Genomic DNA, 11,949 nt, shown 5'->3' with positions numbered 1-11,949 from the left:
TGGGTTGCTGCTGTGGCACAGGTTTGATCCCTGGTCTGGGAACTTCTGCACACCATGGGTGAGGCCCAAAAAATAAGTAAAATCATACAGATGGAGAGATGTCCTAGGACCCACAGGATCTTGGACCTCAGGTAGTCTTTGATCCTTTGGACTCTCAAAAGCAACTAATTTTGTAACAAGGTAGGATAAAGCAGATTCAGGCTAGTTTCAAAGAGAAGTTCTAAGCAGTCATACAAAGCGTGGATGCTTGTCACCATAGGTCAGCAATAAAATGTAACAACCAAAAGGGTTTTACTGAGGGCCAGAATTATTCAGCACTATTGCCAACTTCCTAACACATTGCCAAATATGCTATATTGCCAAGTATGTTAGCCAACTTGGCAGCCTGACAGAAGGGTGTGGTTTGGAGGAAGAGAGACTTGGGTTTGAATTTCAGCTCTACCACTTAACTCTGCTCTCTGATTTTCTATGACACTTAATTTCCTTGACTGTGAAATAAGCATGGTAAAATCTCTCTTAGGGTTGTTGAAAGTTAATTAAGCTAATAATTGTGTGAAAGCCCCTGCCCAGCACAGTACTAAACAGATAGCTGGGTTCTCGATCAATGGGGTTTTCTTTCCTCACCAAATGAAGTGGAAGCTTTGGCTGGGAAGTGGAAGCTGATCTACTTCCATAGACAGAATGGTTTACTTTCTCCAGGCAGGTTATCTCTCTTCTCTATACCTACCCCAGTTCTTTCTTCTGGTATGTAATCTCTCCTTCCCTCCTCTGTGCTATTCTGTTTTTCATTCCTAAAGAAGAACAAGCTTTAACCGTTTTTTTCTCTTTTTTTTTTTTTTTTTTTTCTTTTTACAGCTGCACCTCTTGGCATATGAAAGTTCCTGGGCTAGAGGTCTAATTAGAGCTGCTGTTGCAGGCTTATGCCACAGCCATGGTGACACCAGATCCAAGCTGCAGCTGCAACTTAAACCTCAGCTTGCAACAACTCCAGATCCTGAACCCACTGATCGAGGCTGGGGATCAAACCTGCATCTTCATGGATACTAGTCGTGTTCGTAAGCTTCTGAGCCACAATGAGAACTCCTATATAAGATATTTATACTTCAACTGTGTTGGAAATAGGGAACAGTTGCTGTTTGCTAATTTGCACACTAAAAGATAGTATGTTTTCAAAGTTCTGATTTTTAATTATCACCTTAGGTAACCTACAGATAAAATTTTGCTCTGTTCCAAAACCCTTCTGACTTGAAGGCTTTCCAAGTATAGATTCTTTTGGTACTTCTTCTGGCACATATTTTTCATACTTCCTGCCCTGATTCCCCCCATCACAGTCCTCTGCCCCATCAATATTACTTTAAAAATTTTTTTTAATTAAAATATAAATTTTTACTGTGGCACAGTGGGTTAAGTTTCTCACTGCAGTGGCTTAGGTCACTGCAGAGATGAGGGTGATCCTGGGCCAGGGGCAGTAGGTTAAAGGATCTGGAGTTGCTGCAGGCGTGGCATAGGTGTCAGTCTCTGCCAAGGAACCTCCATGTGCTGCAGGTGCAGCCATAAAAAAAAGAAAAAAAATTTTATATAGTTGATTTTACTTTTTTGTGTGTGCCTTTTTTTTTGTTGTTTTCGAAAGGCCACACCTGTGGCATGTGGAGGTTCCCAGGTTAGGGGTCGAATCAGAGCTGTAGCTGCTGGCCTATACCACAGCCACAGCAATGCCAGATCTGAGCCACATCTGCAGCCTACACCACAGCTCTTGGCAATGCTGGACCCTTAATCCACTTAGCGAGGCCAGGGGTTGAACCTACTTCCTCATGGATACTAGTCAGATTCATTCCACTGAGTCATGACAAGAACTCCTATAGTTGATTTTACAATGTGCCCATTTCTGCTGTACAGCAAAGGGACTCAGCCGTATATATTTTCCATCATGGTCTATCCCAGGAAATTGGCTATAGTTCCCTGTGCTATACTGCAGGACTTTGTTGTTCCTCCTTTCTAAATATAATAGATTGCATCTGCTAACCCCAAACCCAGTCCATTCTTCCTTTCCACCACTCCCCTCCCTTGGCAACTACAAGTCTGTTTTCTATGTCTATAGATAGGTTCATTTGTGCCATATTTTAGATTCCCCATATAAGTGGTATCATAGGGTTTGAGTTACATCCTTGTTGCTGTAAGGCATGATTTCATTGTTTTTTATGGCTGAGTAGTATTCCATTGTATTTATGTATGTACCACATCTTCTTAATTTATTCCTCTGATGATAGACATTTAGGTCGTTTCTTTGTCTTGGCCATTGTGAATAGTGCTGTTCTGAACATAGGAGTACATGTATCTTTGGAAAATAATATGGAGTTTCCTCAGAAAACTAAAAAATAGAATTAGCATATGGTCCAGCAATCCCACCCCTGGAAATGTATCCAGACAAAACAATAATTGGAAAAAGATACACACACCCCACTACATTTTAAAGTATACTACAGGAGTTTCTCTTGCGGCTCAGTGGGTTAAGAACCTGACATAGTTTTCATGAGGATGCAGGTTTGATCCCTGGCCTCCCTCAGTGGCTGTGGGGGCCACTTTCCATGGCTGTGGTGTAGGCCAGCAGCTGCAGCTCCAATTCGACCCCTAGCTGGGGAACTTTCATAGACCGCAGGTGCAGCCATAAAAAGAAAAATATACTACAGAATGAGAACAACTTGCTAATTGTAGCTTTATTGTTCCCAGCTCTTTTGAAATGCAAACAGTTGAGTTAGGAAAGCACTGCTGTCTTATTTAGGTCTGTATCTCACAACATTACTGAATCATCAAATTCAATGACACTGAGCAACCAGAGACTTCAAAAACCAGAACACACATACTAGGGTCATATCAGATTCTCTTGGTGAAGGTTAGGTGAATGATGGCATCTCATGTGCCCCAAAGTGGGGTTTTCTTAGGAGAAATGCTTCTTTGAAAGTCCAAACCTAATGTTATGCCCTTTCAAAGCCTAATAGCAGCCTTTTAACTAAAGGATATGCTAAACGCATGCTTATTACATTTTCCTTAGTATGTAATTTAGTAGAGTAGTGAAGAGGTCTGGTCTGTTTCATCTAAAATAAGGGAAACTGTCCATTCTGTCTGTCCAAGTAATTAGAGATATCACCCAAGGATCAGCATAGCTTTCTTGGGCAATACCAATCAAAAACTCCTCCAAACCAAAAGTCAAATAAAATGAACACCCCATAGTTAATACAGGTAGAAATCGAAGACTTAGCCTTTATCTGTCTTTCCAGTGGTGAAGATACTTAGTCATTGATGTCTTCAGCCATTAATAAACATCTGTTACCTTTAGTGCTTAAGCATCTTTCCCCCCCTAAAACTTGTTATAGCGTTTTATTTTATTTTAGCTGTGCCTGTGATATGCGGAAGTTCCTAGCCAGGGATTGAACCCTCGCCACAGCAGTGACAATGCCGGATCCTTAACCTGCTGCACCACCAGAGAACTCCTTAAGTATTTTTTATAAGTAAAAATATACTTATATTTGTAGCAACTGGGCAGTCTCAAAAATTAGAGTTAAAGAGTTGCCTGGTGGCACAGCAGGTTAAGGATCTGGTGTCACTGCCATGGCTCAGGTCACTGTTGAAGTGCAGGTTTGTTCCCTGGCCTGGGAACTTGCACATGCTGCAGGTGGAACCCCCCCAAAATAATCAGTTAATAATCTATTATGATGTTTACTACAGAAATGCTGAAACTCAAACGGCTACATGATGGTAACTTTCTTGCGTAACTTGAACATTCACTTCACAAAGAGATATAACCAAAGTAATTTACATTGAAAACACTTAATAGTCATTATCTGGGAAAACGTTTATTGAATTTACTGAATATTTTCTATTTTTTTTTTTTTTGCCTAGCATCTTTGTATATATTAATGATCCATAAAAACTAACACAGTGAGAGAAAAGGAGAGGTAAAATTGCAGAAATGGAATTTTAAATTCAAATATTAACTTCTTTAAATGTTCACTGGGTTAAAGATGAATCTCAATGTTGGAACAAGACATGATTTAAGAGGCAACTCTGTTGAAACTTTGCCAGCTATTTAAATGTATAGTTTTGAGTTACTATCTTCTTATCTATTGATTAAACTACCTGCTGTGTATAAGTGCAATGATAGATGTGACTCACCGGTTATTAAATAGCAAATGAATACATATAAATTGCTTTTGACTTAAAAGATTAGCTTGAAACTATATTATACAGGGTGCAAACTCAAGGCAGAGACATCCTCATCTCCTTTTGAATTCTTAAGTCCTGCTAAATACCTAACACATAGTAGGCATTTAATAATTTTTTTATTTCTATAATAGGGAAACATAAGGTCTAAGAATAAAAATTCTAAAGTAATTAGGATAAGCTCCCATGGGAGCTATTCAGAAAGTTTGCTTAAATAAAGGCTTTATTTTTTACAGTTAATGGAATTGACTTTGATTTCAACTATTTTTCACTTTGGCTAGTGCTTGCTATGGGGTGGAAATTTAGTCTTTAAATGGAATATTACTTTATTCATGTGTTTATTCCAAATGAGATAAAACTTGACATAGGAGCTTTTTAATGCAGCAGTTATTAGTATAATTATTGTGTAAATGAAAATTATTGGACAAAACCCCAGAAGGGAAAAGTTCCACTGAAGTTGGATACAATCACTTTTATCATAAATATTTGTTAAGTCTGCTGCAAGAGGTTAAACAGGTCAAGGTGTCTTCAGGAGCTGAGATACTTGTCTAGGTGTCTCTATTCATCACGAATCTCTGCTTTAAACTGTTGATTTGCATTTATATTGAACAACTCCTTTATTGTTTGAGGTAAGTCAGTGTTTTTATAAGAATAAACTGAGTTACATTTACTAGATGATCTTCATGCTTAGAAGCTAAAGGACTCAATGCCTCAACTTTGGGGCAAGTGAAAAGATGGGCATGAATTTCAATTAATTCACTCATCTGACTTTTGAATATAGGGTTTTATTCATTTCAAAAGCTGAGGCTGAAAAGCTTTGAAAACTGAAGTTTAAAAAAGATGGGTACAGGAGTTCCCGTCGTGGCGCAGTGGTTAACGAATCCGACTAGGAACCATGAGGTTGCGGGTTCGGTCCCTGCCCTTGCTCAGTGGGTTAACGATCCGGCGTTGCCGCGAGCTGTGGTGTAGGTTGCAGACGCGGGTCAGATCTGGCGTTGCTGTGGCTCTGGTGTAGGCCGGTGGCTACATCTCCGATTCAACCCCTAGCCTGGGAACCTCCATGTGCCGCGGGAGCGGCCCAAGAAATAGCAACAACAACAAAAAGACAAAAGACAAAAAAAAAAAAAAAAAAAAACACTAAAAAAGATGGGTACATATTTTATAGCTTGGCTTCTATTTTATGCATAATCTTTAAAAACTTGGTGGGATTCAAAATTATTTACCCCTTTTCAAACTTGTAGAATAGATATGTACTGTGAAGATGTAAAGTCACAGTAAGTACAAGAATAAAACCCTCCATTTAAGGAGGTCCAAACAGAGGCACGTGAAGTTAAATAACAAGGCCCAGATACTTATTTGAACAGGTTCAGAGCCTGGAGTAGCCCTTGGTCTGTGATTCACAAGCTGGCACTTCAAGGTAAAGAAAGGCTTCACTGTTCTGAACTAAAGTCCCAAATATGCCAAAATTACATGGCCACTAGAGAGCTAATTAAGAAAAACTGTGTTTAAATTATTTCCATGTTTCAGAGTTCCCCACCTCTTGGACTCAGAAGTCAGTTGAAAGATGTGACCTGAGCCATTTTTTGTTTTCCCTCGAGAGGAAATGCACAGTTGGAAGTTCACAAAAACACCTTTTCATAAGGCAGCAATAAAGTTTTCATCTTAAAAACTCTCTTGTCACAAGTATTTGGTGGCACTTCATGCCCTCAAGTACTCATTTGGTGACAGTTAACTCCCCTTTAGTCTGTTTCATGAGCCACGGTATAAATGGCTTGAAATTAGGGGACCCGTTACTGTCTCGAGCCCATGGCAGAGCCTGGCACACGATGGAGTTACATAGAAAAGCAGGGCAAAGTAAAGCCATCTTCCGTCTGCCAGACTATGGTGAGGCTGTGTGGGTAATTTCTTTCTTAGAAAGCTTCAATGTGCACGAAATCATTCCTTAGTGTGCATTTGAAAATTAAAAAATTAGAGCGCTTAGAGGCAGCGGGCACAGTTCTGGACAGAAGAGAATGAGACGTGACAGTGACATCTCTGCATTGTTCAGAGGAGAGAGAAGGTCATCAAAGGGTAGCATAGAACCTTCAACCCACCTGGCATTCTTTCCTGAGAACGTTCTCCGTGCCTCTGTTACCATTTAAGTTCTTTAAAAGCAGTTTTCCTGAAACTAAACCAGTTTTCTTTTGAGGTAAGGGAAGGACAGGGAGAAAAGAGATGGAGGAGGGGAAGGTCTGAGCAAGAATTCTTTTACAGCAGCGTCCACCCGGGGCTTGGGGAGCGGAGGTCATCGGCCCTCCTTGCACCAGCGATCTGCAACGTGCTGCCTGTGGTTTACAACCGCTCTTTAAAAATACTTTCCCCTTCGGGACGGCCTCCGGCTCCTTCCTGCCCCCGCCCCCCCTCCCGCCCCCGCGGCCCCAGGCAAAGAAGCTCCTTGGCTTCGCCAGCAGATCTTCAAAGGCACGCTTGAAGGATTAAAGACAACCAAAGACCAATTCGACCCCTTCCCTTTGCCGCCCTCCAACGACCCTTGACAGCAGCCCCTGCTCTCCCTTCAAATGGCCACACACACAAACAAAAAAGCCTCAAGTCTTCCCTTCGGTTGCTACCCGCAATGACGTGTGCCCTTGGGTGCCGCCCCTCCGGGGGCATAGAATTTTGTGATTGGTCGGCAGGTTGGCCAACAGGGCCCTATTGGACGCTGCGGCGTGACTGACAGCCGGCCGCCGCGCCCTCCCTCCCGCGGCCCCCCAGCCCTCCCCCAAGTGAGAGTGTGTGCGGTGTTATGCCGGACGAGAGGGAGGCGACCGCGGCAGCGGCGGATCTGCTCATTGTCCCTCTCGGCGACTGTGTGTGAGGAAGTCGGGCTGCCGATCCGCCGACGCAGGCGCCTTCTGTGGCAGCGGCCACCCGCTCCTGCTCCCCGGGCGGCGGCCTTCGAGGATCCTGAGGAAGGACCGGGCGCCTCCTCGTTCTCGCCACGTCCGGACGCCGGGTTGCCGGCCGCTCGCCGCCTGCGCTCGGGCCCCGGGCAGGAGGCCGCGCCGCCGCCCAGCTGCCGCCGCTGCCGCCCGCTTCCTGCTCGCGCGCCTCCGCCTGGGCGGCCGCGCTAGGCCCGGGCGGCGCGGCCGCGCGCCTCGAGTTTGAGGGCTGCGAGCGGCGCGGCCTCCTCGGCGGGCTCAGCTAGGCGAGCGCCCGGGCCTCGGCGATGGGGCGCGGGGGGCGGCGCCGCTAGGGCTCGGCGGCCGGGCGGTGGTGCGGAGCGGCAGCGCGGGAGGCGGCGCGGCTTCGGCCCGGGAGCGGGCGCCATGGCCAAGGCGGGCGGCGGAGGCGCGGGAGTCGGCGGCGACGCGGCGCTGACTTGGGTGGTGAGTGGCGGGCGGCGCGGGGGTCGGGGCGCGGCATTGTTCCCGGGCGGGGGCGGGGAAGTCCGGTCCTGAGCTGGGCCGGTCGGGGCTCCCGCTGCAGAACCTCAGCTCCCGCCCTTCTTTCTTCTCTGCCTCCGGAGGCTCGGGATTCGGGAGTGTCCTGTGCACTTGAAACTTTGGGGGACCAGCCAGGGACAGGACAGGCGCCCCGCCTCATCTTTCCAGGGCAGGCACCTGAGGTGATCCGATGGCAGTAATGCGTGTGTGTCCGTGTGGGTCAGCACTTTCTCCAATGTGCCCTAAAATAATCCCGGGGAGAGGGGCGCGCGCATATGTGTTGCAAATGCAACCATTCCTGACGCTCTGATCTCTCAAAAGAAGAATGGATTTGGTGGGGAATTCGGCTACAGCAGTTTTTTCACTGCGGTTCGGAGAGTCTTAGTCGACGGTGCATTCGGGGTGGCCCTTTCACAGCAGTTGATATACTGTAGATCGTCCATCTGTCACAGTGGGATTATTCCAAGAAGGGCTCACCTGCGTCAGCATCGCAGGTGAAACCGGGTGGGGGCTGAATGGAGATTGTTGGATTGGCGACCAAAGTCATTTGTTCAGGAGTTAAAGGGTTTTGGCGCTCACTTCCTGCCAGGAAGTAGTAGAGGAGGGAAGACCTAGAGAGGTCTGATTCCCACGGCGGATCGATAATTCACCCGCATTTCACTTGCTCAGCATAGAGTTCAGACCAGGGTCATTTCCTACACGCACGGAAAGTCCAGCTCAGCCAACTGACTAGGTATCCAGGAGAAAAATAAAACGCGTTGCGTTTCTCAGGGACTTTCAATGGACCTTCGCTTTTTCAAAACACCTAGGTAAACTTTCAAATTGGCATTTTTTATTAAGTTCTTCATTTTTCTCTTTGTTTGGATGAGCTTTAGGTGAGTCGAGTAGCAGTTCTGCTGTATTGGCAAGTATTCTTTGTAACAAGCATGTTACTGATAACAAAAATATTTTAACTGTTCATGTTTGTATGCCAAGATGCTTTGCAAAATAACTCGCCAGACTCTTATTGTTGGATCTCGCCAAATTCTGTAGGTTATTTCAGTAATGTAGTATGAACAGACTAGAGCCAGGAGGGATAAAATGTCAGATAATAAGTTAACAGTCCATGTGAACATGAGGTGGAGGAGGCATGCATAAATGGAAAAGAAGCATTTTCTAAAATTGATGGCCTTTAGCCTTGTTACTGAAATCAAACAACTTCTGAAAATGAACTTAGCCAGATGGGTCTCATTCACTGTTTGGGAGTGTTGAGGCCTGATCAGTGTTTCCTTTGAGGACCTCTGATTCTCTGTAATGGTATAAACATTTTGCTCCGAGATTGAATTGGTTAGCTTTACCATTTAATAGCAGTATTTTAGTTTACTGTCACCTAACTTTGAAGATGATTGAATGACCACTTTTTCATTCAAGCTCCATAGGAAATTTTCCCTTAATTTACTAAGAAATTTCATGAAACTTAGAGGGTCTCATTCAGTATCAGAAAAATTCATTTGAAACTAAAATCGACTTATTGATTCAATATTTTTATTATAAAACTGTTATGGGAAATATAGTAAAATAAGTAAAGACCACTTAATCTTTTATGTATAACTTATTCTCTTGTTGAATTAGAAATTTATGAAAAAGACAGTCACTCCATAAATCTGTCTTAAGATTTGATGCTTGCTTTACATTTGTCAGATTATATGAATATTTTTGTGTCCTTAATATACATCATTGACCATAGACTATAGTTTAATTATTTGAGGAGCAGTACAAGAGAGGTGTTTAAGAGTGTGGACTTTGATGGCAGACGTAGATTCAGATCCTGTCTGACGCATAGTCATCAGGACTTTGCACAAAGGGGCCTAACCTGTATAAGTTTGTTTCTTCATTTGTTAAAGTTGCTTTGATAACTAAATGAGATAATATTCATAGCATAGTTCTAGGCTTCCTAAATGTTTGTTTTTATTGATGAAGTTCAAGAAATGAACACTGAAAGAACAGAGTTGCTTTTGCATAAAATATCTTTGAGCCAGAATGAAGGCAGATTACTCCTTTGCAAGAGTTCAGGGGTTTGTTGCAGAGGTCATCTGTTTCTCAACCTATTCTCTTCTTTATTGAAATGTGTTATTATTGCTTCCTTTTTTAGGGGTAACAGAAAAAAGGTGTAATTAGTCCCTGATACTGTTCTTTGTAGGGGGCTGGGGGTGGTAATGCCATGTGTTGCTGGTGTTAACTTCTTTTGGGATGTGTGCTAGTATGTAGTGTTAATATCATTACTGCACAAAAGTTTACTTTTCAGTATCTGAAATCCCAAAGCAAAATGGTTTAAGGTGGACATTAACTTCTTTTAATCGTATATTTGGTTTGTGTTTGATTTGTGTATCTGAAGTTTTTTTTTTAATTAAAAACTGAAAAATAGAAGTTCTTGGGTAAAACTATTTTGAGTTAAAACTGACAGCAGCTATGAAGGCTTCTCTGAAGCAAGCAGAATTTCTTGAATTAACTTTTAGTTTGTAAAGCTTTGATTTGTACACCCCAATAATTTTTCTTTAGTCAGTTTTTTATCATGTTTCAGTGGTTGCAAAAAATAAATTTGTGGAAATGTTAAAATAGAGTTAATTGCTATGTGAATATTGATCTTTTCCCAGTACTACGCTAATTCGGTAGATTAAAACAAATATTTCAATGGAAAATATTAAGCTTATAAAATCATGAGCCACCCTTTATCATCAGGCTTCAGTAGTTATCAACTCAAGGTCACCTACCTTCCCCCTTCTCAGTATTTTGAAGCAAAGCAAACCCAACAATTATATCAATTATACATCACTTCATTCCTAAGTATTTTCAGTGTTTCTCTCTAACATTGTAGGTGTGTTTTGTTTGTTTTTGTTTTTGTTTTTTTTTTGTTTTGCTTTTTAGTTTTTAAGGCTACACCTTTGGCATATGGAAGTTCCCAGGCTAGGGGTCTAATTGTAGCTACAGCTTCTGGCCTATACCACAGCCGCACCAATGTGGGATTCAAGCTGCATCTGCAATTTACACCACAGCTCACGGTAACAATGGATCCCAGACCCTATTGAGCAAGGCCAGGGATCGAACCCACGTTCTCATGGCTACTGTACCACAGTGTGAACTCCACATTGTAGGTTTTTTTTTTTTTAAGTAACATTCAATGAAATATAAAATATGTTTTTGACTGTGAATATTTCTAATTCAGGAAACATCACTGTATATTTAGTGTTGTTTAAAGATTTGGTTTAAGAACTTTACTGGCTCATTAATGGCAAGTCTAAAATACTCAACCAGACTTTTCAAGTCAGTTCTTTCATAAGCTATGTGCCAGTTAAAATTTATTCCCTACAGTGCTCCTAGTTAGATTTACCTCTTTACTGTCCTCTGCACATCATGTTTGTTTTTCTCACTTTGCATGCTCATCTTCCCTCGGGAATATCTCTTTCTCTTTTCTTTACCAGTCTAAATCTTAATTTCTCTTCAAGACTAGCTCAGAGTCTCACCTAACTTTTTTCCTTCAGTTTATACTCATCCTTTTCTGTTACCCTTAGGGAGCATAAAACATCAGGTCTTTCCTTTTAATGTAACTTTCATGTGTGATACTTTTAACCATTAGATTATAAACTGAAGTCAGAGACCATCTATTTTACTTGTTTGTATCCTTTATAGGTCTTGGCAAAGAGCTGGATACATAATCCCACCTCAGTTACTGTTACTAATTAGATAATTGACATACTAACTTACTGAGAAGTCTTCCCTCATTATTAGGACAAGTGGTTAAGTAGCAGTGTTCTTTAGATACATTCTTGGAGCAGTATTTAGAAACAATTTTTGTGAACTGTTGCTAACCTTTTTGAATAGAAGTAGGTGTGTTCACCAGTAGTTAGCAACAGTTGCATTTTACTAAGTATGTTTTTTAAAAACCCTCTTTTAAACATTTTTTATTTTTATATTTTTCTTTTGTATTTTTAAAAATCTTAATACAAATGGGATCCAGCTTTCAAGAAGAAATCTTTATAATTATTCCCATTTGCAAAGAAGGAAACAGAGGGTTGGAGATTAAGTAATTAACTATTAGACACATGGCTAAGGCAAAGGTGGGATTTAAACAGGCTTATGTTGTTGTTTTTGTTGTTCTTCTTTTTCTTCTTCTTTTTTTTTTAGTCTTTTTAGGGTTGCACCAGAGGCATGTGGAAGTTCCCAGGCTAGGGGACAAATCAGAGCTGTAGCCGCTGGCCTACACCACAGCCATAACAGTGCCAGATCCAAGCCATGTTTGCCACCTACACCACAGGTCATGGCAACGCTG

At 42.3% G+C, this 11,949-nt stretch overlaps 1 protein-coding gene across 1 annotated transcript in view; it reads left to right on the top strand.

Annotated features, from left to right (window-relative positions):
* The window catches only part of TOP2B (topoisomerase (DNA) II beta), a 67,305-nt gene continuing 62,882 nt past the window's right edge, over window positions 7,527-11,949 (top strand). The window contains 1 exon segment of the mRNA NM_001258386.1: window positions 7,527-7,586. Within this exon segment, the coding sequence (NP_001245315.1) occupies window positions 7,527-7,586 (60 nt within the window).

This window comes from Sus scrofa, chromosome 13 (genome assembly GCF_000003025.6).
Source record: "Sus scrofa isolate TJ Tabasco breed Duroc chromosome 13, Sscrofa11.1, whole genome shotgun sequence".
Lineage (NCBI taxonomy): Eukaryota > Metazoa > Chordata > Mammalia > Artiodactyla > Suidae > Sus > Sus scrofa.
This window is presented reverse-complemented; position numbering and strand designations above follow the sequence as displayed.